General features: G+C 43.6%; 1 protein-coding gene across 2 annotated transcripts in view; it reads right to left on the bottom strand.

The window, feature by feature from the left end:
* The window catches only part of INTU (inturned planar cell polarity protein), a 128,922-nt gene that overhangs the window by 103,651 nt on the left and 1,185 nt on the right, over positions 1 to 24,086 (bottom strand). Inside the window, exon 1 of one of the 2 annotated variants that reach the window (XM_068270194.1) lies at positions 4,499 to 4,771. The exons of the other annotated variant lie outside the window; for it this stretch is intronic. Coding sequence (XP_068126295.1) covers positions 4,499 to 4,608 — 110 coding nt within the window. The 5' untranslated portion in view covers positions 4,609 to 4,771. Of the gene's footprint in view, positions 1 to 4,498; positions 4,772 to 24,086 lie in introns of those variants that run through there. 2 annotated transcript variants of the gene reach the window in all.

Raw genomic sequence — 24,086 nt, forward strand, 5'->3', positions numbered from 1 at the left:
CAATACACCAATATTTCCCCAAATAAAACACTTTTAAAACTCACCCTCCCAAAAATGCCCACATAAAATGTTAAATAAAAAAAACAAAAAAAAACATTACTATAAAAAAAACAAAAAACACATAAATATTTACCTAAGGGTCTAAACTTTTTAAATATCTATGTAAAGATGAAATATTTCTCTCTATTTTTTTTTTTTATAAGCTTGCAAATAGTGATGTATGCAAAACAGAAAAAATGCTCTTTTATTTCCAAATAAAATATTGTCGCGATACATTGTGATAGGGACATAATTTAAATGGTGAAATAACCGTGACAAATGGGCAATAACAATACGTGGGTTTTAATTATGGAGGCATGTATTATTTTAAAACTATAATGGCCGAAAACTGACAAAATGAATTTTTTCATTTTTTTTCTTATTCTTTCTGTTAAAATGCATTTACAGTAAAGTGGCTCTTAGCAAAATGTACCCCCCAAAGAAAGCCTAATTGGTGGCGGAAAAAAACAAGATATAGATCAGTTCATTGTGATAAGTAGTGATAAAGTTATAGGCTAATGAATGGGAGGTGAACATTGCTCGGATGCATAAGCTGAAAACGACTGAGATGTTAAGTGGTTAATATAGGTTTAATATTTTCTTATAAGTTTCACACTGCCAGGGCTGGCCTTAGGTTTCACAGCGCCCTGAGCGAAACCTGATTTTGGTGCCGCCCCCCCCCCCCCCTTCATACTCTTCTTGCGTGCGTACACACACATGCACGCACACCCACACAGGCCCATATGAAATTCAACTTTTTTGCTGAGTTCAGTGGGACAGTTACCCCCCTCCCCAAATTTGTAATGATAGCACAGCACTGACAATTTGCACCGCGCGTTATACCTGCAGTGCGCCCCCCTCAAAAAACAAAAACTGCCCTCAGACTGAGTATAGGTAGGTAGATAGCCAGGTACAGGTTCCCAAAGTATATAATCTCATGTGTAAGGTAGGTAACCAAGCATCGGTGCCCCCAGTATAGGAAGTCAGGTGTAGATCTCCTCCCATAGGTAGCCAGGCGTAGGTGCCCCCAGTATAGGAAGTCAGGTGTAGGCGTCCTCTGTATAGGTAACCAAGTATAGGTGCCTCCAGTATAGGAAGTCAGGTGTAAGTGTTCTCAGTATAGGTAGCCAAGCATGGGTTCCCCAAGCATAGGAAGTCAAGTACAGGTGGATCAGTATAGATATCCAAGCATAGGTTCCCTCAGTACACAGGGCTGGTTTAAGGGGACCCAGAGCCCTGGAGCAAACTGAAGTGTGGGGGCCCCTCTGCCTGAGACACAACCCCTCCCTCCCACCCCCCCCACCCGCAAGTCCCGGCTGGTGGGAGGGCAGCGGCTGCACAATGCATGCACTCTGAGGCACGCTGTCTCCCTCCTTCTCTATGGCCCGGTGCCTTGTGTGTAAACACGCGCCGGGTCATAGAGAAGGAGGAAGACAGCATGCCTCAGAGTGCACGGATTGTGTAGCTGCTGCTGCCCTCCCGCCCGCTGGGACAGATAATTGCCGCAGCTATTACACTCGCAGGGACCCGGGGACTCGCACTGACTGTGAGGGGAGCACAGCATTTGACAGAGTTGGCGGTGCGGAGCCCCTGCAGAGGTCGGGGCCCTGGGGCAATTGCACTCTTTGCCTCTATGGCAGTGCCGGCCCTGCCAGTATAGGAAGTCAGGTGTAGGTGGGTGAGTATAGGTAAGCAAGCATAGGTGACCCCAGTATAGGTAGCCAGCTCTAGGTGCCTCCAGTACAGGTAGCCAGCTGTAGGAGCATTCAGTATAGGTAGTCAGCTAAAGGTTCCCGTCAGACAGGGCATGTGCTGGCGGCAGATCACTCACCATCTCCTCACGTTCCAGTGCCGACATCACTCTTCTCTCCCCGCCTCTGCTCCATCTGTAGTTAGTGCAGGGCTAAGAAAAAATGGCAGCCAATGTTCGCACTTGTGGACATCGGTGGCCATTTTCTTGTAGCTCTGCTCTAATTACAGATGGAGCAGAGCTGCGGAGGAAGGGAGAGACCGAGCGGGGCAGCGAGCAGCGCCACGAGCAGTGACACTGTGCTGTGCACGTACGCCCTTGGAAGCCGGCGCAGTGAGCGACTGCTCTGGTCGCTCAGGTCACTCAGGTCAAAGGCTGGCTATGCACACTGCCACAGAAGTGGCTGATACTGGAGTGCCAGTTATTCCACCCACTTTCAACCCTAGTATCCTGTCACATGAGTGTGTGCTCAGTCAATGCAGAGAAGGCTACCAGTCCCAATTATATCATTCTATGTATGCACAAGCATCAAAGACTCAAGGACCACAAGTCTTGTGAGGAAGGGAGCGATCAATATTATTGAGGCAGATGATGTAGATCCACTTTTTACGTCACAGGAAATAAGACCCAGCAAGACTTTTTATAGAGAGCATGAAGGAACCCAAACTTAAAAAGCAATGCCACATACAGTTCTGCCTTCTTAATTTAATCACTTCAGGTCTGCTTTAAAGGAATACTGTAAGGGGGGGGGGGGGGAGAGGGGGAAAATGAGTGGAACTTACCCAGGGCTTCTAATGGTCCCCCGCAGACATCCTGTGTTAGCGCAGCCACTCACTGATGCTTCGGCCCCGCCTCCGGTTCACTTCTGGAATTTCAGACTTTAAAGTCTGAAAACCACTGCGCCTGCGTTGCCGTGACCTCGATCCCGCTGATGTCACCAGGAGCGTACTGCGCAGGCACAGACCGCGGGAGCGAGGACACGGCAACGCAGGCGCAGTGGTTTTCAGACTTTAAAGTCTGAAATTCCAGAAGTGAACCGGAGGCGGGGCTGGAGCATCAGTGAGTGGCTACGTGGGCACAAGATGTATGCGGGGGACCATTAGAAGCCCCGGGTAAATTCAACTCATTTTCCCCTGACCCCCCTACAGTATTCCTTTAAAATCAAACAGAACTGGAAATTGTCCTTTTCACAGGCTCTAAATGCAACAAAGAATCCTAAAGGTTCTGAAACTAAATACAGTTAAATTGGAATTGCATATGCATAGTATACAAATGTGAATTATTGATAAAGCATTGACATCTTCCACGGCACTGTACAAAATATATTGACCAGTCACAATCTGATCCCTACCATAGTCATATGTCTATATTTGTACCATGCTGTATATAAAATGTATACTTACCTTATTCTTTCCTTTGCACCCCCCCCCCCCCTGTATAAAATTAGAAAAGTGGGTTTGACAGCGTGGCACTATTCAAAACTTATGCAGGGCCTCATCTGGCCATCTATGCTGTAGGGGTGGGGGGTCATGTGGCCACTTACACTCTAGGCTGGGGGGGGGGGGTCGTGCAGCCACCTATACCGTGGGGGCATCCATCCACCTATACTGCAGAGGGTTTGGTATCCGGACCCCTACACTGCAGAGGGTTTGGTATCCGGACCCCTACACTGCAGAGGGTTTGGTATCCGGACCCCTACACTGCAGAGGGTTTGGTATCCGGACCCCTACACTGCAGAGGGTTTGGTATCCGGACCCCTACACTGCAGAGGGTTTGGTATCCGGACACCTACACTGCAGAGGGTTTGGTATCCGGACCCCTACACTGCAGAGGGTTTGGTATCCGGACACCTATACTGCGGGGGTCCAAAAGTTTTAGGGCCGGTTCACACTTGCGGTTTTGCAAAAACCGCACCGGATGTCCGGACCGCACCGGAGCCGGATCGGACCTGAACCGTACGGTTCCTGTCCGGATCCGGTCCGGTTGCATACGGTTTCCGTGCGGTATGAACACGGTTGCGGTCCGGATCCGGATTCTTAAAGAGTAACAACCTGTAAAAAAATGTTGGGGTCTGGGAGGTCAGCAGAAGGGGGACCTGTGGAATCAGGCCCTCTGCTGTTTAGCACTCACCTCCACCTCCGACATGCTGCCAACATCTCCGGATCCGGATCCAGCTGTGCTGCTCCACTCCAAAATGCTTGCCCATGTGTCCCCAGCCAATATCGCCGCAAAAATCCGCATAGGAAGTGGGGTAGAACATCCGGATTTTTTGCCAGTGTGTTGTGCGCTCTCCGGTTCTCATTGGTTTCCATTGGCCGGATGGTGCAGTCCGGCTCCGCCCCGGATACGGCTGCCGGAGGAGCCGGACCAAAAAATAGCGCATGTTGGAACGGACACCGGAGTCCGGATCCGGTCCGGCTCCGGTCCGGACGAAACGGACACATCTGAACCCTGGCATAGATTTATATTGCTATGCCGTGCGTCCGTTTCGTCCGGCCAGCATGCGGTGCGGCTCCGGCACGGCTATTCCGGATAGCCACCGCTAATGTGAACCGGGCCTTACACTTGCGCTGAATGATACATGGTACTTTAAGTATTGCAAAGCTTACACATGACTCTTTATAAAAAAATAAAAATTACACCATAGAAAGTTCGCACATTTTTTTTCGGAAAGTAATGCAAGTTTCAGGACTAGGAAAACTATGTTACCTTGAGCAGCAGCTACTGCAGTCAGTGAAGGATGATGAGTGGCTGTCCCATCCTCCTGCTTCCTCATCTTCCTCCTCCTGAGGAAGGGTCCTGTCCCTCACTCCCTCCATACCCAGCAGCACGCTACACCCGGACACTGCTCATCCTCACCACACACACACACACAGGCAGCTACCATACACACTCACAGAGCCATCAGACTACACATGAGCACCAGCCACCGTCACTCCGCGCAGCACACCACAAACCACCCGCCTAACAAGCGTTTGTAGCAACAGTTTACAGGTAAGAGAGTAACTCCGCCTCCCTCGGACTGCTATACCAAAGACTGGTGTAGCAGAGCGTATGACCCTACTGCAGGAAGCTTTGTGGGAGTTGCAGTGCACTTTCCGCAGCTTGTAAACACATGAGGCCCCATCAAACTACACTTCCCAGAATTCCGTGCACGTGCTTTCCATATACGGTACAGCGCTGCTTACATCTGTTTCGACACGTAAAGTACCTCCACCTCTACATTGTTATGTCATAAAGTAAAAAATATGAAAACACGGCAACCTGTGATTAGCAGTTGGTAACATTCAAGGGAACCATCCAATAGCTGAAATGTGTGTTTGCCAGCTATTTATGGACAGACAGTTGTTAGGAAAAGCAAGCCATCAAAGAAGTACCTGGACAAATGGAGATGCGTTGCATTCCTTGCAAAAACGGGAGTGGAAGGGTCACATTGCATGTTATGTCACCGTTGCATTGCATGCATACAGTCAATGAGAAGTATGTCACTGCCACTGTTAGGGCTTATTCTCGTTCACATTGCATTTCGTTCACGTGACTGTCCACGTTGGCCAGTTTTTGATACAATTCCCCCCCCCCCCCATTACTGTGCGTTTGCCGTTTTTGTGAAGCACTTTTCTAAGCGCTTTTGCAGAGTTATTGCATTTTTTCACTTCCTCACGACAGTCAGAGAGTGATCTCTTTGATCCGGAAAAGAATAAATACAATATATTTATACCTAAAAACGCGATCGCTGCACAAATCGAATTTGTGAGCATTTTGCATTTTCCTATACCTTCCATTGAGGAGGAATCGCCTCAAAAATTGCCCATGCACCGCTTATCTGAGCGGATCGGAAACGAACCGCTCAGATGTGAACTTTCTCATAGAGAATATTGCACAAACGCTTTCAGGGCGATTTTGAAAATCGCCAGCGCTTAAAAAATGCCCAAAACGCCCCTAGTGTGAACGAGCCCTCAAGAGCTCATTTCCATTCTAATGCAGGTGGTCGTGCATTAGCGCGACTCTGTGTTGCATCATGGAATTCCCAGAGGCGGCGCTTGCAATCCTCTTTCATGATAATGAATGGGATCGCGGGCACAATCGCCCCAAAATGCGTGCAACCATGCGCTGTGATTCCGTTGTGAATCGCAGTGCATGTATGGAAAAATCAAACAGTGCAGTCTATGCGCTCTCTGATGTCCCTGTGATCGCATTTCCATAAGCACGGCTAAATGCGCGCATATGGAAACAAGCCCTAAAGCATATGTTATATTTAACACGCGCTACGTTGGGCAACTGTAGTCCTTTTGACATCATCGTACATAGTGCACTCTGAACGTCGTATTGAGAACCAGTACACTTTTTTTTATTACAATGAACCTCCCCATAAGGTACAGTGACCAGATGTCCCAGTTTACATGGGATAGTCAGGTCTCAGAATTAAAGTCCCCTGACTAAGACGCAGATATGTCCCAGGTGGGCCACCGGTCGTCCTAGCCGCTGCACCTTTTGAAAACATTGGCATGCCCGTAAATCAGAGACGCAGCTGGAGGGCGGGGGGGGGGAGGGGTTGGACAGTGGAAAGGAGTGGATTAGTGGGTGGCGCAGGAAAGGCTGGTCACTAGAGGGTCTTTGTCGATCCTTCCTCCTCCAATGATGTGCGGCAAGTGGCTGCAAACCCTAGCAAATCACCTGGGCACAGCAGGGCAACAAGCCTTGCTGTTTGTTGCCCGCTGTGCCACATTAGTGTGGCTCTGTAAAATTAACAAGCTGACATATCACTTCATTCCATACTTCATTTGCATATTCAGCAGGGATGCATTGATTATCATGTGACGCTTGGTGTAATGGAGCGCACACACAGCCCAGAGTAGAAGCAGGGGACAGCTTGCTTCTGAGCCGATAGCTATGCGCCGGCCAAAAGTGAAGAGAGGAAGATTTATATCTAGGTCAAGGGTCAAGCAAGTCGCCGGGACACCGGCATGAATAGTCCACGAACGGCAGCAGACGGAAGGGGCAGGAGGAGGTCACAGTATGTACTTTTAACCCCCTACACACTGGATCTTTCTGTTTGTTCAGCTGTGGTATCCGTTAAGGGCCCTTCTCCCATGCCTAATTTGCTGATATTTTTTGGTACCACTATATGCAGCAATGTTAATAGCAAGCACAGAAGCCATCTACTACGCAAACTGCAGCTACAAATAGTACTATTGGTAGCAGCAATTTGCATAGCGGTGATCTCAGTGCTTGCTAATTTATCATGCGTCTGAGGCACCCAAATTACCGCTAATAGATTGCTGCCTTTAATGGCTTCCTTTCTACCTTTTTGGCTCCCACGCCTTATTGCATACAGTGTATTTAATTGGCTGAACAGCCCTATATCATGCAGGTGCGGCCTGGTTTCAGAGGGCTTTAGTTCTTACTGTACTCAGGATGATTTTCGATTCTAGATGCGCAACTAATAGGATCAGTTTCCATGGGCTAGATGTAGTAAACAACTGTTATAAACTGTTCTAATCACCTTTTTTCCGGCACCAGCAACTCATCAGCAAGAGTTGCACACACGACTCATCACAGCAAGCAGGAGATAGACTTTCTCAGGCTTCTTCAATATTCACGTTATTTATTCAGGAAACAGAAATACAGATAGATACAGTTCATCATATCCTAGCCACGCCAATCTTCATGTTGCGTTACAAGCTTCTTGATTAAACTTCCCGCTGAAGTCAATCAGGTACCTTCTTTCTAAACTATGTTACACTAGACTACCTATGTACAGCATACATTATATCAGATTACATATAGAATGAAAATACTTAGAGGTCCTAGTCAGCATTTAGAGCTAGCGTGAAAGTAAGAAGCAGAGTGAGCTCTGATCGCCCACCTGGGTTTTAATACCGACTAGGAAAGAGTCAAATGTGACATCATCTTCGCCATCCCCTAGACCAGACTATTGATGGGCCCCCTCGTGGTGTCATAATACCCACCTACTCGATTAATATTCAATGTCACCTTTCCTTTACTTACTGGAATTTGGGTATTTTGGTAAACATGGCCTATGTTGATTGTTCCTGTGGTGTACGTGTTGAGGTCAGAGTAGGCCTGTGGCCTTCTTTCAGGAACATGTTCTCAGTATCTGCGTGTATCCTCTGCTACACGCAGACCCTGAGATGCCTCTGCCTGCATCACAAGAACTCTATTTATTTTAAAGGCATACACTGCGGACAAGCCTTTTACCTAAACTCAGGCCAAATAACTGAGGCCTACTTAAATTATAACAACAACGTCAAGTTGCCGTGTGCAAGGACAAATCGGATGCAGTATCTGTTCTCACTAGGCTTGTCGCTGCATACTTTCTTGCTCTACCCACTTCTGTGTCTTTGGTCATCTGGTGTCTTCCACCACTGCTGCCACACTGCTTGGCTCCACTGCACGGGGCACTCTACCGGTATAAAGATCAAAGTCTCAGCAGAAGCAGGCTCCCATTGGACTGCAATGAACAATGAGAATCCTGCTTAGCAACAGGGAGGATTCTCATTGGTTCACTAAATGGTGGATCAATGAGAATCCTCCCTGTTGCTAGGCAGAATTCTCATTGCAATCAAATCAGAGCCTGCTTCTGCTGTGACTCCTAAAGTGGAAGCTAGATTATAATACCAATTATGGAAGTAATTGAAACAGTTACAGAACAAACAGCTGTTGGTATGGAACTAACAGATACAGACAATTACAGTAAATGTATTACTGGCTTATTGGCTGGATGAATGCAAGTCCGCCTTGGCTCTTCTGATGACTAATTAGCTACCCATTAGCTACCTACCTGACGAGTGATGACAGAAGATATCCACAGCGTTGCAGGGATAGTCTGTGGCATAGAAAGGGGGCATGGGAAAATGGGAAAAATGTCTGCTTACAAGGGTAAGGCAATACGCTGAAACACATGAGTCCAGAATAGCCTGGAATTAAGGTCTGGTTACTTATTACCAAGTCTGCACTTCCAATAATCAACCATGTTTTAGCTTAATTATTTTAGTCAAACTCTGGCTCATGGACCCAAGAACGTGCAAACTGAACAGCAAAGCATATGAAGCAAGGATGATTATTTAACTGTCTACATTCTCTATATGTGTCTAAAAGCTTCAAGCTGCATTATAAGTCCCTCTAAAGATGTGCAGACACACACTGACTATAAGCTGATTTGCTAAGTGGAATGATCCCTCCTTTTTTAAAGAGAATATTTATTGGTGTTTTAAAGACCAAAAACAGTTACAAACAGTAAATAAGCATCAAATACAGAGTCATATATGCAGTAAAAAGAAAAAGGAACAAGATATTAGTCCATATATTGTTGATACAACATTATGTCAAATAAAGCAGGTAGCAAACAATATAGTATATAGCTTATCCAGAAGAATTAACTAAGTGTAGGTTACACAAGATGATGAGTAGCAGATCAGATTTATTGGGTTCAAGAAACCCAGAAACATGTAGCTAGTAGGGCTGATACAGGTCTTGTACCGCTACATTAATGTCAAGATTAGGAATTGTGGTTTTCGAAGCATCTATACACTTATGCCATATTCTATCAATTTTTTTAACTGGTTGCGAGATTGATATGCAATTTTGTATAAGGGAAGAGCTAAATTGACAAGTTTCCGCTAATCTAATAAAGTGGGGAGCGTGGGTAATTTCCATTTAAGGACTAATGATTTTCTAGTGTAATATAAAAGGATACGCAGTAAAAGTATTTGATTTATGTTACATGCTATGTCACCCACTATTCCCAACAAAGTTTTAGATCAAGTGTAACTGGCAGATTTAGAAAGTCCCTCATAAAATGTATCACAGACTTCCAATATTTATGTACCAATGGACATAGCCATACACAGTGAATAACGTCAGCTTTGGAAATTTTACATTTGAAACAATTAGCTAACATCTTAGCTAATTTTACAGGTGTAAGATAGGCTTGATGGTACCACTTGATATTTGTAAGTTTATCACATGAGGCAATAACAATTTTGTCAAAAAACTCTGAGTGTTCTTTCCAATGTTCCGGGTTTAAATCTGGAGCAACTGCCTGCCATTTTTCTCTAGGTAGGTGGACTTTTTGTGTGTTGCTGCTTGTCATTAAAAACTTGTAAAAAGTAGAGACCTGTTTTGTTTTGTCTTTTTTTTAGGAGCATTTGTTCTAGTTCTGAAGGTACCAGAGATATTAGTTAATCCTAACTACCGTTTTTAGAGCATGGCTCAACTGGAAATAGTGGAATAAAGCTTGTTTAGGGAGGCCAAATTCTGATCGTAAGGTTAAGAAATCTTTGAAACTACCCCCTGTGTAAAGTTGTGATATATATTTGATTTCATATTTGTACCAAAAATTTATATCTGGAATTGAGTGAAGTTCAGGGAGATTTAGATTAACCTAAAGAGGAGAACTTTGAGAGATACAGCTAATAGGTTTCCCAAGTAGTTTACGTGTTCTTTTATATACTTTGATAGTATTATGGAAAAGCTTTGTCCCCACATGACTATTGGATACTTTATATCTGTATATTGCACCACAAAGGGCTTCATAGGAGCCTGCTATATCTGCTTCTGTCTGCAGGCTGGAGTCCAACCTATCACCTCCCAACCAACCCTAATTAGGTACCAATTGAGCCGCTAAGTGGTATAAGAAGAAATTGGGGACCGCTAGTCCTCCCAAATGTGTAGGTAGTTGGAGTGTGGACTGAGAAATACGTGGTGAGGAACCAGACCATATAAAAGATATCATAATAGAGTTTATACGTTTGAAAAATGACTGTGGAATCCAGACTGGCAACATCTGTAACACATAGTATATTGGGGGCCAATATCATTTTAATCACACATACTCTACCACAGACATTTAGAGGAAGAGACGCCCATTTTTTAAGTTTTATCTCGATTTATTCCAGCACCGGAATGAGATTGGTATTAATAAAGGATACTGCAGGGTAATGTATTTGTATTCCTAAATATTTGAAATCACTAACCACTTTTAGTTTTGATTGTTTAGGGAATTATCCCTCTTTGATCGAAAAGTGAATGATTCCAACACCACACTGCATGTTAATTTTCAGAAGATCTGTGCAGAAATGTGTTGAGCATCAATCAAAACACTTGATGCAGTGCAAAGCAGGCCATCAATTCCCTGCCTCTCCTCCCACACCCACTTGCACAGAAAGTTGCCTGATCACATTTTGGATTCATAAACTGCCCAAAGTCAATTGAAAGTGTTGGGGGCAATAGACTTCTGGAAGATTCAGTCAACGCCAAATGTAATTTTGCCTTCTTAAAACAGAAGGTATTTGTAATAATTCAGCTGTAAGTCAGCAACTGTGGTTTCCCATGATGCATCACTCCCAAATTTGCCAATTATCTCTTTATGCCCTTCAGTAAAAGCGATACAATACTCGTGCCTAATATAATATTGTTAGGAAACATAGAGGAAAACATTTCCTTTACAAACATTCACTGCTATGGATTTGTGCATATTTTTTAGCTCCATTATACTTTGTTTCAATGATGTAGTCTAACAGTAAGTTTGAGCGTGGAGTCGCACTTGCTTGGCTTCCATCAATTTCAGATGGTCAGGTGTGCAGATCTAATAGTCCCGGACACCATGGGACTCAAACTGTAGCAAATGAAGAAAAAGATCCGCACCACCTTCAGAAAAGCTTAGTCTGTTTTATTGGTAAAAGACATACAAATTTAAAAAGAACTTTAAGACAGGACAGTCCACTTTTTCAGGCTCCTGCCCATCTTCATGCTGCCTAGTTCTGAAGTAGCATACAAAAACACCAGCATATATGCAGAGAAACAACCAATCACTGAGTATATACTAATTAGAGGACCTGATGGGAAACAGCCTATTTACATATCTAGTCACACCTCCAACTCCCCCATTGGTGGATCTGAGCAAGATCCAAACATTCAAAAAATAACAATCAATTATGGCTGAATAAAAGATCAGGCATACCTCTAAGATGTATTGGCAAAATATCAGCCAAAACGCCATGGTGGAATATGCTGATTCGCAGAAAAAAGAAAAAATCCAAAAAGTAACATTTTATTAAAGAAAACAAAACATCAAAATACGCATGGAAATGACGCATAAACGCGTCAATAAGACGCGACGCCATGTCCGCATACGCGTACAGATGACGCAATAATGCATATCCTCTATCTAGACTACTGATGACCAAAAATACGCATCTATGCTGGACGTTTATACGCATGAGACAAACGCTCAAAAAATGACGCATGAACGCATCAAAAATTACGCATCAATAAAACAACCGCCTAGAAAGTGCCACATGAACACGTCCTAACTATACGCAATCTTTGCGACTAAAAATACGCGTCAAAATTAACCAAACACCAAAAAATGTCAAAAAAATGTCAAAAAATGCCAAAAATGGCAAAAAAATGGCAAAAAAATGCCATAAAAATGCCATATATGAAAAAATCAATTCAGCAATTTCCACCAATAGTATACAAAATCAGATGATTGGTAGTATAATAAAAATATCCAATAAAAGAAAGCTAATAAGGCCTATAAATATATATCTATGAGTTTATCAGTATCACCAATCTAGTCTCAAATCATACTCTTTATTTAACCCACTATTCACAGTGTCAAGTTCTCTGACCCATTTAGATTCTAGCTTCAATAATCTAGACAATCTATCGCCCCCTTTGTTATCCTGTTTAACCCCATCTATGACACAAACCCTAAGCTGACTAACATTGTGCCCAAAGGTAGTAAAATGCTCTGAAACGGCCTGATCCATATTCTTTTTACGAATGGTAGATTTGTGTGAGGCCAAACGATCTTTCAATCTCTGTGTCGTTTGGCCAACATAGCACTTACCACATGGGCATTTAAGCATATAAACCACCCAACAAGAATTACAAGTGTACCTATCTCGTATGGCATATTATTTACCACTCATTCATTACCTTATATTAAAGCCGTATTGTCACCATAAAAATCAAATTTCAACAGCAACTGGTCTGAGTGTATTAAGTGATAAAGATGCTAATCCTGCATTCAAAACTTTCAAAACTTTTTCTGCTGTTATGATTTGGAGTTATCACATACTTAAGGAACACTGGCTCTTTAGTAGTCGTGCCAAAGAATTGCATGCTGGGGGTTCTTTTTATCTATAATCTATTCCTCCTCTTCCCTTTATTTCCCTGCCAGCTTCTTATCTGAAACCTAATCCCCTGCTCACTTGTGTTTACAAGCAAGGCTGAGGCGACTCAGCGATTGGAGGAGACAAGAAAAAAAGTAAAGGGCAGAAATGACATCACAAGTTAGCCTTAACTGTGGGCAAAAGACATGGCCCCCACCAGAAACAGAATTCTCATAATTTACTATATAACATTCACTGAAATCAAAACTTGGACAGTATAATACATGTGTTATGTAAATAGGTCAAGTATTTATCTACTTATATACAGTGGTGTGAAAAACTATTTGCCCCCTTCCTGATTTCTTATTCTTTTTCATGTTTGTCACACTTAAATGTTTCTGCTCATCAAAAACCGTTAACTATTAGTCAAAGATAACATAATTGAACACAAAATGCAGTTTTAAATGATGTTTTTTATTATTTAGTGAGAAAAAAACCTCCAAACCTACATGGCCCTGTGTGAAAAAGAAATTGCCCCTGAACCTAATAACTGGTTGGGCCACCCTTAGCAGCAATAACTGCAATCAAGCATTTGCGATAACTTGCAACAAGTCTTTTACAGCGCTCTGGAGGAATTTTGACCCACTCATCTTTGCAGAATTGTTGTAATTCAGCTTTATTTGAGGGTTTTCTAGCATGAACTGCCTTTTTAAGGTCATGCCACAACATCTCAATAGGATTCAGGTCAGGACTTTGACTAGGCCTCTCCAAAGTCTTCATTTTGTTTTTCTTCAGCCATTCAGAGGTGAATTTGCTGGTGTGTTTTGGGTCATTGTCCTGCTGCAGCACCCAAGATCGCTTCAGCTTGAGTTGACGAACAGATGGCCGGACATTCTCCTTCAGGATTTTTTGGCAGACAGTAGAATTCATGGTTCCATCTATCACAGCATGCCTTCCAGGTCCTGAAGCAGCAAAACAACCCCAGATCATCACACTACCACCACCATATTTTACTGTTGGTATGATGTTCTTCTGCTGAAATGCTGTGTTACTTCTATGCCAGATGTAACGGGACACGCACCTTCCAAAAAGTTCAACTTTTGTCTCGTCGGTCCACAAGGTATTTTCCCAAAAGTCTTGGCAATCATTGAGATGTTTTTTTAGCAAAATTGAGACGAGCCTTAATGTTCTTTTTGCTTAAAAGTGGTTTGTGCCTTGAATATCTTCCATGCAGGCCGTTTTTGCCCAGTCTCTTTCTTATGGTGGAGTCGTGAACACTGACCTTAATTGAGGCAAGTGAGGCCTGCAGTTCTTTAGATGTTGTCCTGGGGTCTTTTGTGGCCTCTCGGATGAGTTTTCTCTGCGCTCTTGGGGTAATTTTGGTCGGCCGGCCTCTCCTGGGAAGGTTCATCACTGTTCCATGTGTTTGCCATTTGTGGATAATGGCTCTCACTGTGGTTTGCTGGAGTCCCAAAGCTTTAGAAATGGCTTTATAAGCTTTACCAGACTGATAGATTTCAATTACAGTACTTTTGTTCTCATTTGTTCCTGAATTTCTTTGGATCTTGGCATGATGTCTAGCTTTTGAGGTGCTTTTGGTCTACTTCTCTGTGTCAGATAGCTCCTATTTAAGTGATTTCTTGATTGAAACAGGTGTGGCAGTAATCAGGCCTGGGGGTGACTACAGAAATTGAACTCAGGTGCAATAAACCACCTTTAAGTTATTTTTTAACAAGGGGGGGCAATCACTTTTTCACACAGGGCTATGTAGATTTGGAGTTTTTTTTCCTCACTAAATAATAAAAACCATCATTTAAAACTGCATTTTGTGTTCAATTAGGTTATCTTTGACTAATAGTTAACGGTTTTTGATGAGCAGAAACATTTAAGTGTGACAAACATGCAAAAGAATAAGAAATCAGGAAGGGAGCAAATAGTTTTTCACACCACTGTATGTGTTTTTTTCCCTGGAATAGTATGGCTGATCCTACTGCTTTAAGGAATTTAATCGCCCCCCTATGTTCTGTTACAAAAGAGCACCCTCCCTTAGGAGTAAATTGGTTCATTCTGATATCAGTATTAATAAACAACCAAAGCAATGTGGCATTTTTCCCTGTTTACAATGTCATATTTGTAATAGCCTCATTAAGGGTGATACCTTTTTTCACCCTATGAGTGGTAAACGATATGCCATACGAGATAGGTACACTTGTGATTCTTGTTGGGTGGTTTATATGCTTAAATGCCCATGTGGTAAGTGCTATGTTGGCCAAACGACACAGAGGTTGAAAGATCGTTTGGCCTCGCACAAATCTACCATTCGTAAAAAGAATATGGATCAGGCCGTTTCAGAGCATTTTACTACCTTTGGGCACAATGTTAGTCAGCTTAGGGTTTGTGTCATCGATGGGGTTAAACAGGATAACAAAGGGGGCGATAGATTGTCTAGATTATTGAAGTTAGAATCTAAATGGGTCAGAGAACTTGACACTGTGAATAGTGGGTTAAATAAAGAGTATGATTTGAGACTAGATTGGTGATACTGATAAACTCATAGATATATATTTATAGGACTTATTAGCTTTCTTTTATTGGATATTTTTTATTATACTACCAATCATCTGATTTTGTATACTATTGGTGGAAATTGCTGAATTGATTTTTTCATATATGGCATTTTTATGACATTTTTTTGCCATTTTTGGCATTTTTTGCCATTTTTTTTGACATTTTTTGGTGTTTGGTTAATTTTGACGCGTATTTTTAGTCGTAAAGATTGCGTATAGTTAGGACGCGTTCATGTGGCACTTTCTAGGCGGTTGTTTTATTGATGCGTAATTTTTGATGCGTTCATGCGTCATTTTTTGAGCGTTTGTCTGATGCGTATAAACGTCCGGCATAGATGCGTATTTTTGGTCATCAGTAGTCTAGATAGAGGATATGCATTATTGCGTCATCTGTACGCGTATGCGGACATGGCGTCGCGCCTTATTGACGCGTTTATGCGTCATTTCCATGCGGATTTTGATGTTTTGTTTTCTTTAATAAAATGTTACTTTTTGGATTTTTTCTTTTTTCTGCTAATCAGCATATTCCACCATGGCGTTTTGGCTGATATTTTGCCAATACATCTTAGAGGTATGCCTGATCTTTTATTCAGCCATTATTGATTGTTATTTTTTGAATGTTTGGATCTTGCTCAGATCCACCAATGGGGGAGTTGGAGGTGTGACTAGATATGTAAATAGGCTGTTTCCCATCAGGTCCTCTAATTAGTATATACTCAGTGATTGGTTGTTTCTCTGCATATATGTTGGTGTTTTTGTATGCTACTTCAGAACTAGGCAGCATGAAGATGGGCAGGAGCCCGAAACAGTGGACTGTCCTGCCTTAAAGAGACTCTGTAACATCAAAAACCTCCCCTGGGGGGTACTCACCTCAGTGGGGGAAGCCTCCGGATCCTAATGAGGCTTCCCACGCTGTCCTCTGTCCCACGGGGGTCTCACTCCAGCCCTCCGAACAGCCGGCGACAGACCCGACTGTAGATTCAATATTTACCTTTGCTGGCTCCATCGGGGGCGCTGTGGCTGCTTTCGGCTCGGAAATAGACCGAAATACCCGATCTCCGGCAGGTCCGCTCTACTGCGCAGGCGCCGGAAACTTGCGCCTGTGCAATAGAGCAGACCCGACGGCGATCGGGTATTTCCGCCTACTTCGGAGCCGACAGCCGTCGAGGAGCCGGGAAGGTAAATATTGACGTCACCGCTGCACGGAGGGCTGCAGCGAGATCCCTGAGGGACGGAGGACGGCGTGGGAAGCCTCATTAGGATCCGGAGGCTTCCCCCACCCGAGGTGAGTACCCCCAGGGGACGTTTTGACGTTACAGTTCCTCTTTAAAGTTCTTTTTAAATTTGTATGTCTTTTTCCAATAAAACAGACTAAGCTTTTCTGAAGGTGGTGCGGATCTTTTTCTTCGTTTGCTGTAGTCTAACAGTAAGGACATTTATGTCTTGTAAATGTTGTTTTACCCCCACTCCTTTCCTGCACTATGTCTCATGTATGCTAAGAACAAGGTAATTCAGTGAATGTCAATTTCTTATACAGATAAAATGACTATTAAATAACATAAGTAGGCTTCAGTGAATAATAGCTGTACAGCTACTTGACAGAATAATTGCATCCTTTCAAAATTTGTATTATTTCTCATCAAAGGCCTTTTCTGAGGAACCTGCATTTTTTTCCAAACCATTTAAAGAAACTGCCTTTAGACTCCTAGATGTCCTCAAATATAAAGTAGGAAACACAGTATTATTTATTCACAAAATCTTTTACGCTGAAGGCATTTGTTTTTCTCTTAAAAACTGATCTCTTTTTAAGGCCTGAAACCTACTAGGCGCTCTTTTCTGACCGCTTTGTGATTTTTAAAAGCTCTTGCTAATGTAATGCTATGGGTGTGATCCCACTTGAGCAATGTGATTTTATAAAAATCCCCCATAGCATTGCATTAGCAAGAGCTTTTCCAAATCACTAGCGATTAGAAAAGGCTGCTAGTGGGTTTGAGTCCTAAAATATGCAGTCATGTGCAGTTTGAACTTCTATACCCCCTAATGCACATATCTCAGTAGCACACCCCCATTGTCTGGGCAGGTAACATAGACTAGCTGTGTACAGAAGCTGTATAGGTACTTATGTGCTTCAACTTTTTGCAGCTTTTTTGATTTACTGTTTGACCTAAAAGTACTCCACTAGGTCTCAGACTTATAAAATAGTGTGGTGAAATTTAAATCCTGAGATGGACATTGTTTTCTCTCCTGCACCCTTCATCTATGATCTCTACTTGACAATTTTCTTAAAGTTTCCCTTTAAAGCAAACTGAGCACCAGCGAAAATTTTATTTTCAATTGAACCTTTCAATAAGGGACGTTCTTAAGTGTGTGCTGTAGGGAGGGGGTGGGGAGGTCTGGGAGAACGACATTACTTAACAACTATGGGGAGGGGCTGCTCCTGTGGCCTCCCATCTATATGGAGGTTACTATCTTTCCAGTAAAAGCCCACAAAGCTCCACATTTTCATTTTCCCAGCAGTGTCATGTGCGAACGCCTGCCGCAATGCATAATAATAATAATATATAATAATAATGGCAGTATTTGTATAGCGCCTTTCTCCTGTCGGACTCAAAGCGCTTGCGAGGCAGCCACTAGAGCGCACTCAGTAGGCAGTAGCAGTGTTAGGGAGTCTTGCCCAATGAACTCCTTACTGAATTACTGGCTTACTGAACAGGCAGAGCCGAGATTCGAACCCAGGTCTCCCATGTCAGTGGCAGAGCCCTTAACCAGTACACCATCCAGCCACTTGCATGGAAATGTAGTCCATGGGTGTAAGTACATCTTCTGATCTCGTAATGAGCCTCTGGCCTCCAGAACAGAGATGTCCAGAGGGAGGCTTAGAGGAAAATCACTTTTAGTAGGTGAGTATGACGTTTTTCTGTACCAGGTTTTATGTAGTCTACCTAAGAAGATCCTTCTTACTTTCAATTGGAAGTCAATTGAGGTGCATAAATACAGGGCTGCACAGCCAGGATGGACAAATTGCTGATACAGTATCCAGGGCTCCTTAAAAATTGCAGCCATCACTGAATAGAGGCAGCCACTCGCTTCCTGTGATTAGCTCTGATACCTCCAAGGGCTGGACTTACAGCACCAGCCTGGAGACCATAGGTTTTACACTGACATATGATACATGCTCCATCCACTTTTTACTATATCCTGAGTCCGCATCACATAGGGGCCAAAAAACAAGTTTACTATAACAGAAGTTTTATTATATCTGGGTTTACTATACCAGGTGTCGCTCCCATAGACTTAAAATGGAAAGTGGCCAGGACCTGAAGAGGTAATTTACTACACTCAAATGTTTACTATTCCCGATTTTAATATAACAAGATTATACTGTATTCCATGTACTGGTACATTTTAACAAACAGTAAACTATGGCACAGCACATCTTGTGTGTTCTTTCAGCCCACACCTTATCACACAGTGTTTATTGTTATCTTCTTGGGTTATGTTTAACCACTTCGGGACCAGCACCCTCTGTCCCCTTAAGGACCAGAGGGTGCTGGTACAGTAAACCACCGCTTCCTGACGAATCGCCGCTAAAATCCGCCGCTCCTGCCGGTCATGGCGCTCTGTCCCCGCCGCAGGCTGCTCTCTCTGCCGTCACTATGACGGCAGAGCGCTGTGCGCCGGTCAGGAGCCGCTTTCATTGGCTCCTGACCCTGTCACTCAATGTAAGCCAATGGGAACGGCTTACAGGAATGACAGGGCCAGGAGCCAATGAAAACGGCTCCTGCCCGGCTTACAGTGCTCTGCCGTCATAGAGGCGGCAGGGCAGCACATTGCGGCGGGGGCAGAGAGACGGGGATGGGCAGGGGCGTGCAGTGAATGGGACGTAGAGTTTACGTTCGGTCAGAACCGCAGCGCCCCCTGCCCGACGTAGAATCATACTGCGGCCGTCCGCAGGTAGTTAACAATCAAAAATCATAGGAATCTGTGCTTCTGTGGTCTGACTCCAGCACTTGAAAACATGATGGGTTGCTCAGGTGACTTCATTGAGCACTTAATCACTACTCTTCCTTTGTCATTCAAACCTTCACAGTATATCAGCTTGTTGTGGATGCAGTATAACGAGCAGTATCTGTCAAAAAGTGAATTCTTCATGAAACAATATTTTTTGTGCTTTATATTTAGCTGCTGATGACAAAAGGTTGTATGTTTTTGCGTACAAAGACTGCTGCCTCAGCTTCAATTGAAATGCATGCAGCACTCGTGCTAGGCTGAATATCTTGTAACACATCATTTCATGAATGAAGGCAAAGCATTCTTACTGAACAACAAAGTCTATCAATCATCCTATTAGAGATAATGATGTAGAAGAAATGCGTACAGCTTCTGGTATAGGAATTCAGCCACCCAAGTAATTGTATTATCTTCTTAGAGTTTTGTTTCTTTTTCATTGAAAAACATCTGCATACATTTTGTGGCTGTCACAGGACCTACAAAAATGGCTTTATTCTGGTGTATTGTTTCTGCAGGAGGCTGGAGGTGTGGCCTGTATTCAGACAACAATAATAACTTCAAAATACTCAAAGGCAGCAAGCTCAAGGTCAGACACATTCCAAGTAATAATAAACTTAATGGGTTAGTCTACACAAAACTGATATTTCAGTATTTCCTAAAAACTACACAGAGAACACAGTAGCCACCTGCTTCCTCTCTGGGAACTGTGAATGGGTAGAGTTACATATAAAAAATAATTGCAACTGATCTGTTCTTGTCTGTGACCTGAGGAAGGGTCTGAGCATCCGTAACATGTGGTGGGCGTTGCTCAATAAATATTTCAATGCTTTAAGCCTGTGGAGTGCCTTCTTCTACAAATATCAAGTTTACGGGTTTGTAGAAATGGTGTACCTGCTGAGAAAGTTGCACCAGCAGTCGCCTCCATTGCATTGGAGTAGAGACATCTGAGTGGATAGATAAGTACTATAGATAAGTACTACTATAAGTACTAATAAGTACTATTGTCTCCCATGACAGAAGATGGCCTAGCATCTGGTAATAAGAACTTTAGTGAAGGAGCACCCGCTGATGCCCAATAGCAGTGTGCGCCAAGACCTGCTGTTTCTCCCTGAGAGGTCTTTATCAAGCTGCTTACATCAGATAAAGTGCATATGGCCATTTTGTGCAAGGCAACTCGGTCCTTAAAGAGAATCTGAAGCGAGGATAGATTCTATTTTTTAACTTGTATTACTGTTAATGAATATAACAGCTGCTAAACCGCTGCTATCCCGCAGCAACACGAGGGGTCTATACCCTCCAAATCCCCTCTGCTAGGTTCCGGGAGCGCTTCCTGCTTGAGGCAGAGCTAATGGCTGTAGCTCTGCCTCTCAGCATGTCAATCCCGGCTGATCGCCGCCTCTCCCCGCCCTTCTCAATCTGCCTTCACAGAGAGGGGCGGGGGAGAGGCGGAGATCCGTGTGGCGATTGACGCGCATGGAGGCAGAGCTACAGCTCAGTAGCTCTGCCTCCAGGAGCAGCAAAATCCACGACCAAGAAAGTCGTGGATTTTGCAAGGGGATTTGGGGGGTATATACCCCTCGTTTTGTCGCGGGATAGTGGCGGTTTAGCAGCTGTTAGTCATTGACAGTAATACAAGTTAAAACATAGAATTTATCCTCGCTTCAGAGTCTCTTTAAGGCGCTGGGTCCTCATCCTAACATAGCATTACTGACGGGTGAGTTTCAGCTTGTGCTCTTCCTCATCAGGTCTGCACCGTAGCTCCAGCTGGGTGTGGTGGCTTGTTTTATATAGTTGCTGTTTTGTATATGCACTTTATCTGACGTGAGCAGCTTGATAAAGGTTATTGCTGCGGTCATGTAATTGTACACTATGGTGTTCAGTAAAGTTTTAGAGCTTGCAGATAATTACAGATTGTGGTGCTGACCCTCTGATAGACTTGCAGATCACATCATGGGCTTGATTCACTAAACCGTGATAACTCATATGATTGGCTATTTTCGCACACATTTTCACATTCGCAATCGCGAATTTTCACGCGCAATAAAAAGGGGAGAAACAGTGACTGCGTCTAATATGCCAAATACAGGGACTTCACTGTTCCCCTAGTGCCGGCTTCTGCTGGGAGTGAGTGACAGCCATGGGAGCAGCCTATTAGCAGCCAATGACTGCTATTTAGGCATGCTTCTCTGTCACCCGGGGTGCCCCGCCCCTTACTGCATCGAAAACATTTGGGGCGCTGTTATGGGTACTCTGTGTTCTGACAACTGGGGCACCATGATCAGAGATTCGTGGAAGTGCCCTAAGGATGCGCGTGATTGTGATGTGTGTGGATTTCCTCTGAGGGCTTCAGTTTCTGCTCACATTAAAAAAAACAACATACTGTTAGATTAATTGGAAATTAGTAAAACTTGACTTTGATTATGGGAGGGAGTTTGTGAGCCCTGTTGAGAACTGTCTCTTATGTCAATTGTTCAAAATTCTCTCTGTACAGCACTACATACAGTAAATGCCTTTAAATAATAGTAAATAATCACGTGTCATAAAATCAGTATGCTTCTATCTGTGGCTGATTTATGTTGATGATTTATTAAGTAAAAGTGATCAAGTTAAGAGCAGAAACTAGTCCTTGCACGCTATGCACGCTATTGGCAGCATAGCATACTTAATCTGGGAGTGGGCACTCTGCGCGCGCTAGGCTGTTGAAGTGCACCATAGCGAGCGCTAATAACTAACCGCGTTAGATATTAGCATTTGCTATGCTGCAATTCAGCAGCATAGCATGCCCACTCTGGAGACTGTTAGATGCTGAATCCACCATCTATTTACAGGGTACAGCGCTGCAATCTATGGCAGCGCTGTACTGGGGACAGCCGTGTGGACACTGCTGTCCCCCTGGGAGACAGGAGAGCGATCAGCTCTCATCGGCTGGAACCTATGACAGCCGATCGCCGTTATTGACTGGCTGGGGGAGGGAGGGTGTTTAAAAAAATGTTTTAAATAAATAAGGAAAAATGTATTTATGAAATAATACAATACATATTTATAAAAAAAATATCCTGGCAGGGATCAGACCCCACCAACAGAGCTGTTGGTGGGGAGAAAAGGGGGGGAAGGAGAGAGGGGGAAATCACTTGTGTGCTGAGTTGTGCGGCACTGCAGCGAGGCCTTAAGGCTGCAGTGGCCTATTAAAATCTGAAAAATGGCCCGGTCTTAAGGGGGGTTTAACACTGCGGTCCTCAAGTGGTTGAAGTAAACCTGAGTCGAGAAGCGTCTCAGGTTCCATAATTACCCGGCGCTTCCTTAAGCCCCCTTAAAGAAAACCTGAACTGAAAATTATAAGTCAAAATAAACAGACACATGTCATACTTACCTCCTGTGTAGTCTACTCCTAAATCTCTTTTTGTTTTCCTGCGTCCTGTTTGTCCACTGTGATCAATGGAGTTCTCCGTCCTCCATTTTGAAAATGGCCATTACACCATAACAGCTTCCTGGTCAGCACACAGTTAAACTGTAACATCGCCCACTTGAGCCATAGGGAAACATGGACACATCAGTTCTCCTCTCAGCTGTAACTGACAGCAACTGATATATAACTGACAGCAACTGATTTATTTCAGTTCTGACAAAATATTGTCAGAACTGGAAGGGATCATTGTCAGAAGAAAATGGTGAGCTTCTGAGAGGAACTGATGGCAAGGTAACTATTTAATATTCATTTGAAGTTACCTCATGTGTTTATTTTAAATAATTTTACTCAGTACAGGTTCTCTTTAAGGCTGTTCCTCTTTTGACGTTTCCCAGGGTGGCTACGGTCCCCCGCAATTCAGCCCGAAAGCTCGCTCATGGACCGGGCAGGCTCACTCCCCTGTTGCACTCTTGTCCCCGGGAGTGTTCTGCGCCTGCGTAGTAGCACTGCGCAAGTGCAGAACACTCCCACCCGTGGGAGCACGACTGGCTGGGCCACGCATGCATGATGAAACGCAACTCGGCCAGGCCTACTCGTCTCAGGTACACTTTAACTGTTTGCATGCTGTTCTGCTACAATTTTTTTTGTGCTAATAGGTTTAAGGCTGTAAGGAATGTTTTAGAGCAAAGAAGAAATGCTGAGTTCCAGACCACTTTAAGCACAACGGCAGGAAAACTGCATCAGGTTTGTAGAGTGATTTTTACCTGTGCGCAATCGTACATTGCACATAGGCAAAAAATAACCTCACATATGTCCGCTGAAGTGGAAAAAAGGCACTAAGATTACAGTAATAATCAGGATACCTCTGTGGATTCCGCAAAGCTGCAAGATTAAGATTGATCCGAATTTCAGATCAGAACATATATCGTAAAAATGGGCTCTAGAGCAAACAAGCTTGATTATTTTATTTTTGTGTAGACATAAAACACAGCCAGTCCATGGTGTTTCAAAAAGAAATTGGCAGATGGTTTAGTCACAAGGCATGTAAGGGTAATTTGGGGTTCTGGGACCCGAATTACATCTCCCTCCGACACAACTTGGAAAGGGAATAGTATTTAATGCTTCTGCGGATTTGAGCAGCAGCAGGGTGAGCCGTCATTTCGCCATACTAA

Source organism: Hyperolius riggenbachi, chromosome 1 (genome assembly GCF_040937935.1).
Source record: "Hyperolius riggenbachi isolate aHypRig1 chromosome 1, aHypRig1.pri, whole genome shotgun sequence".
NCBI lineage: Eukaryota > Metazoa > Chordata > Amphibia > Anura > Hyperoliidae > Hyperolius > Hyperolius riggenbachi.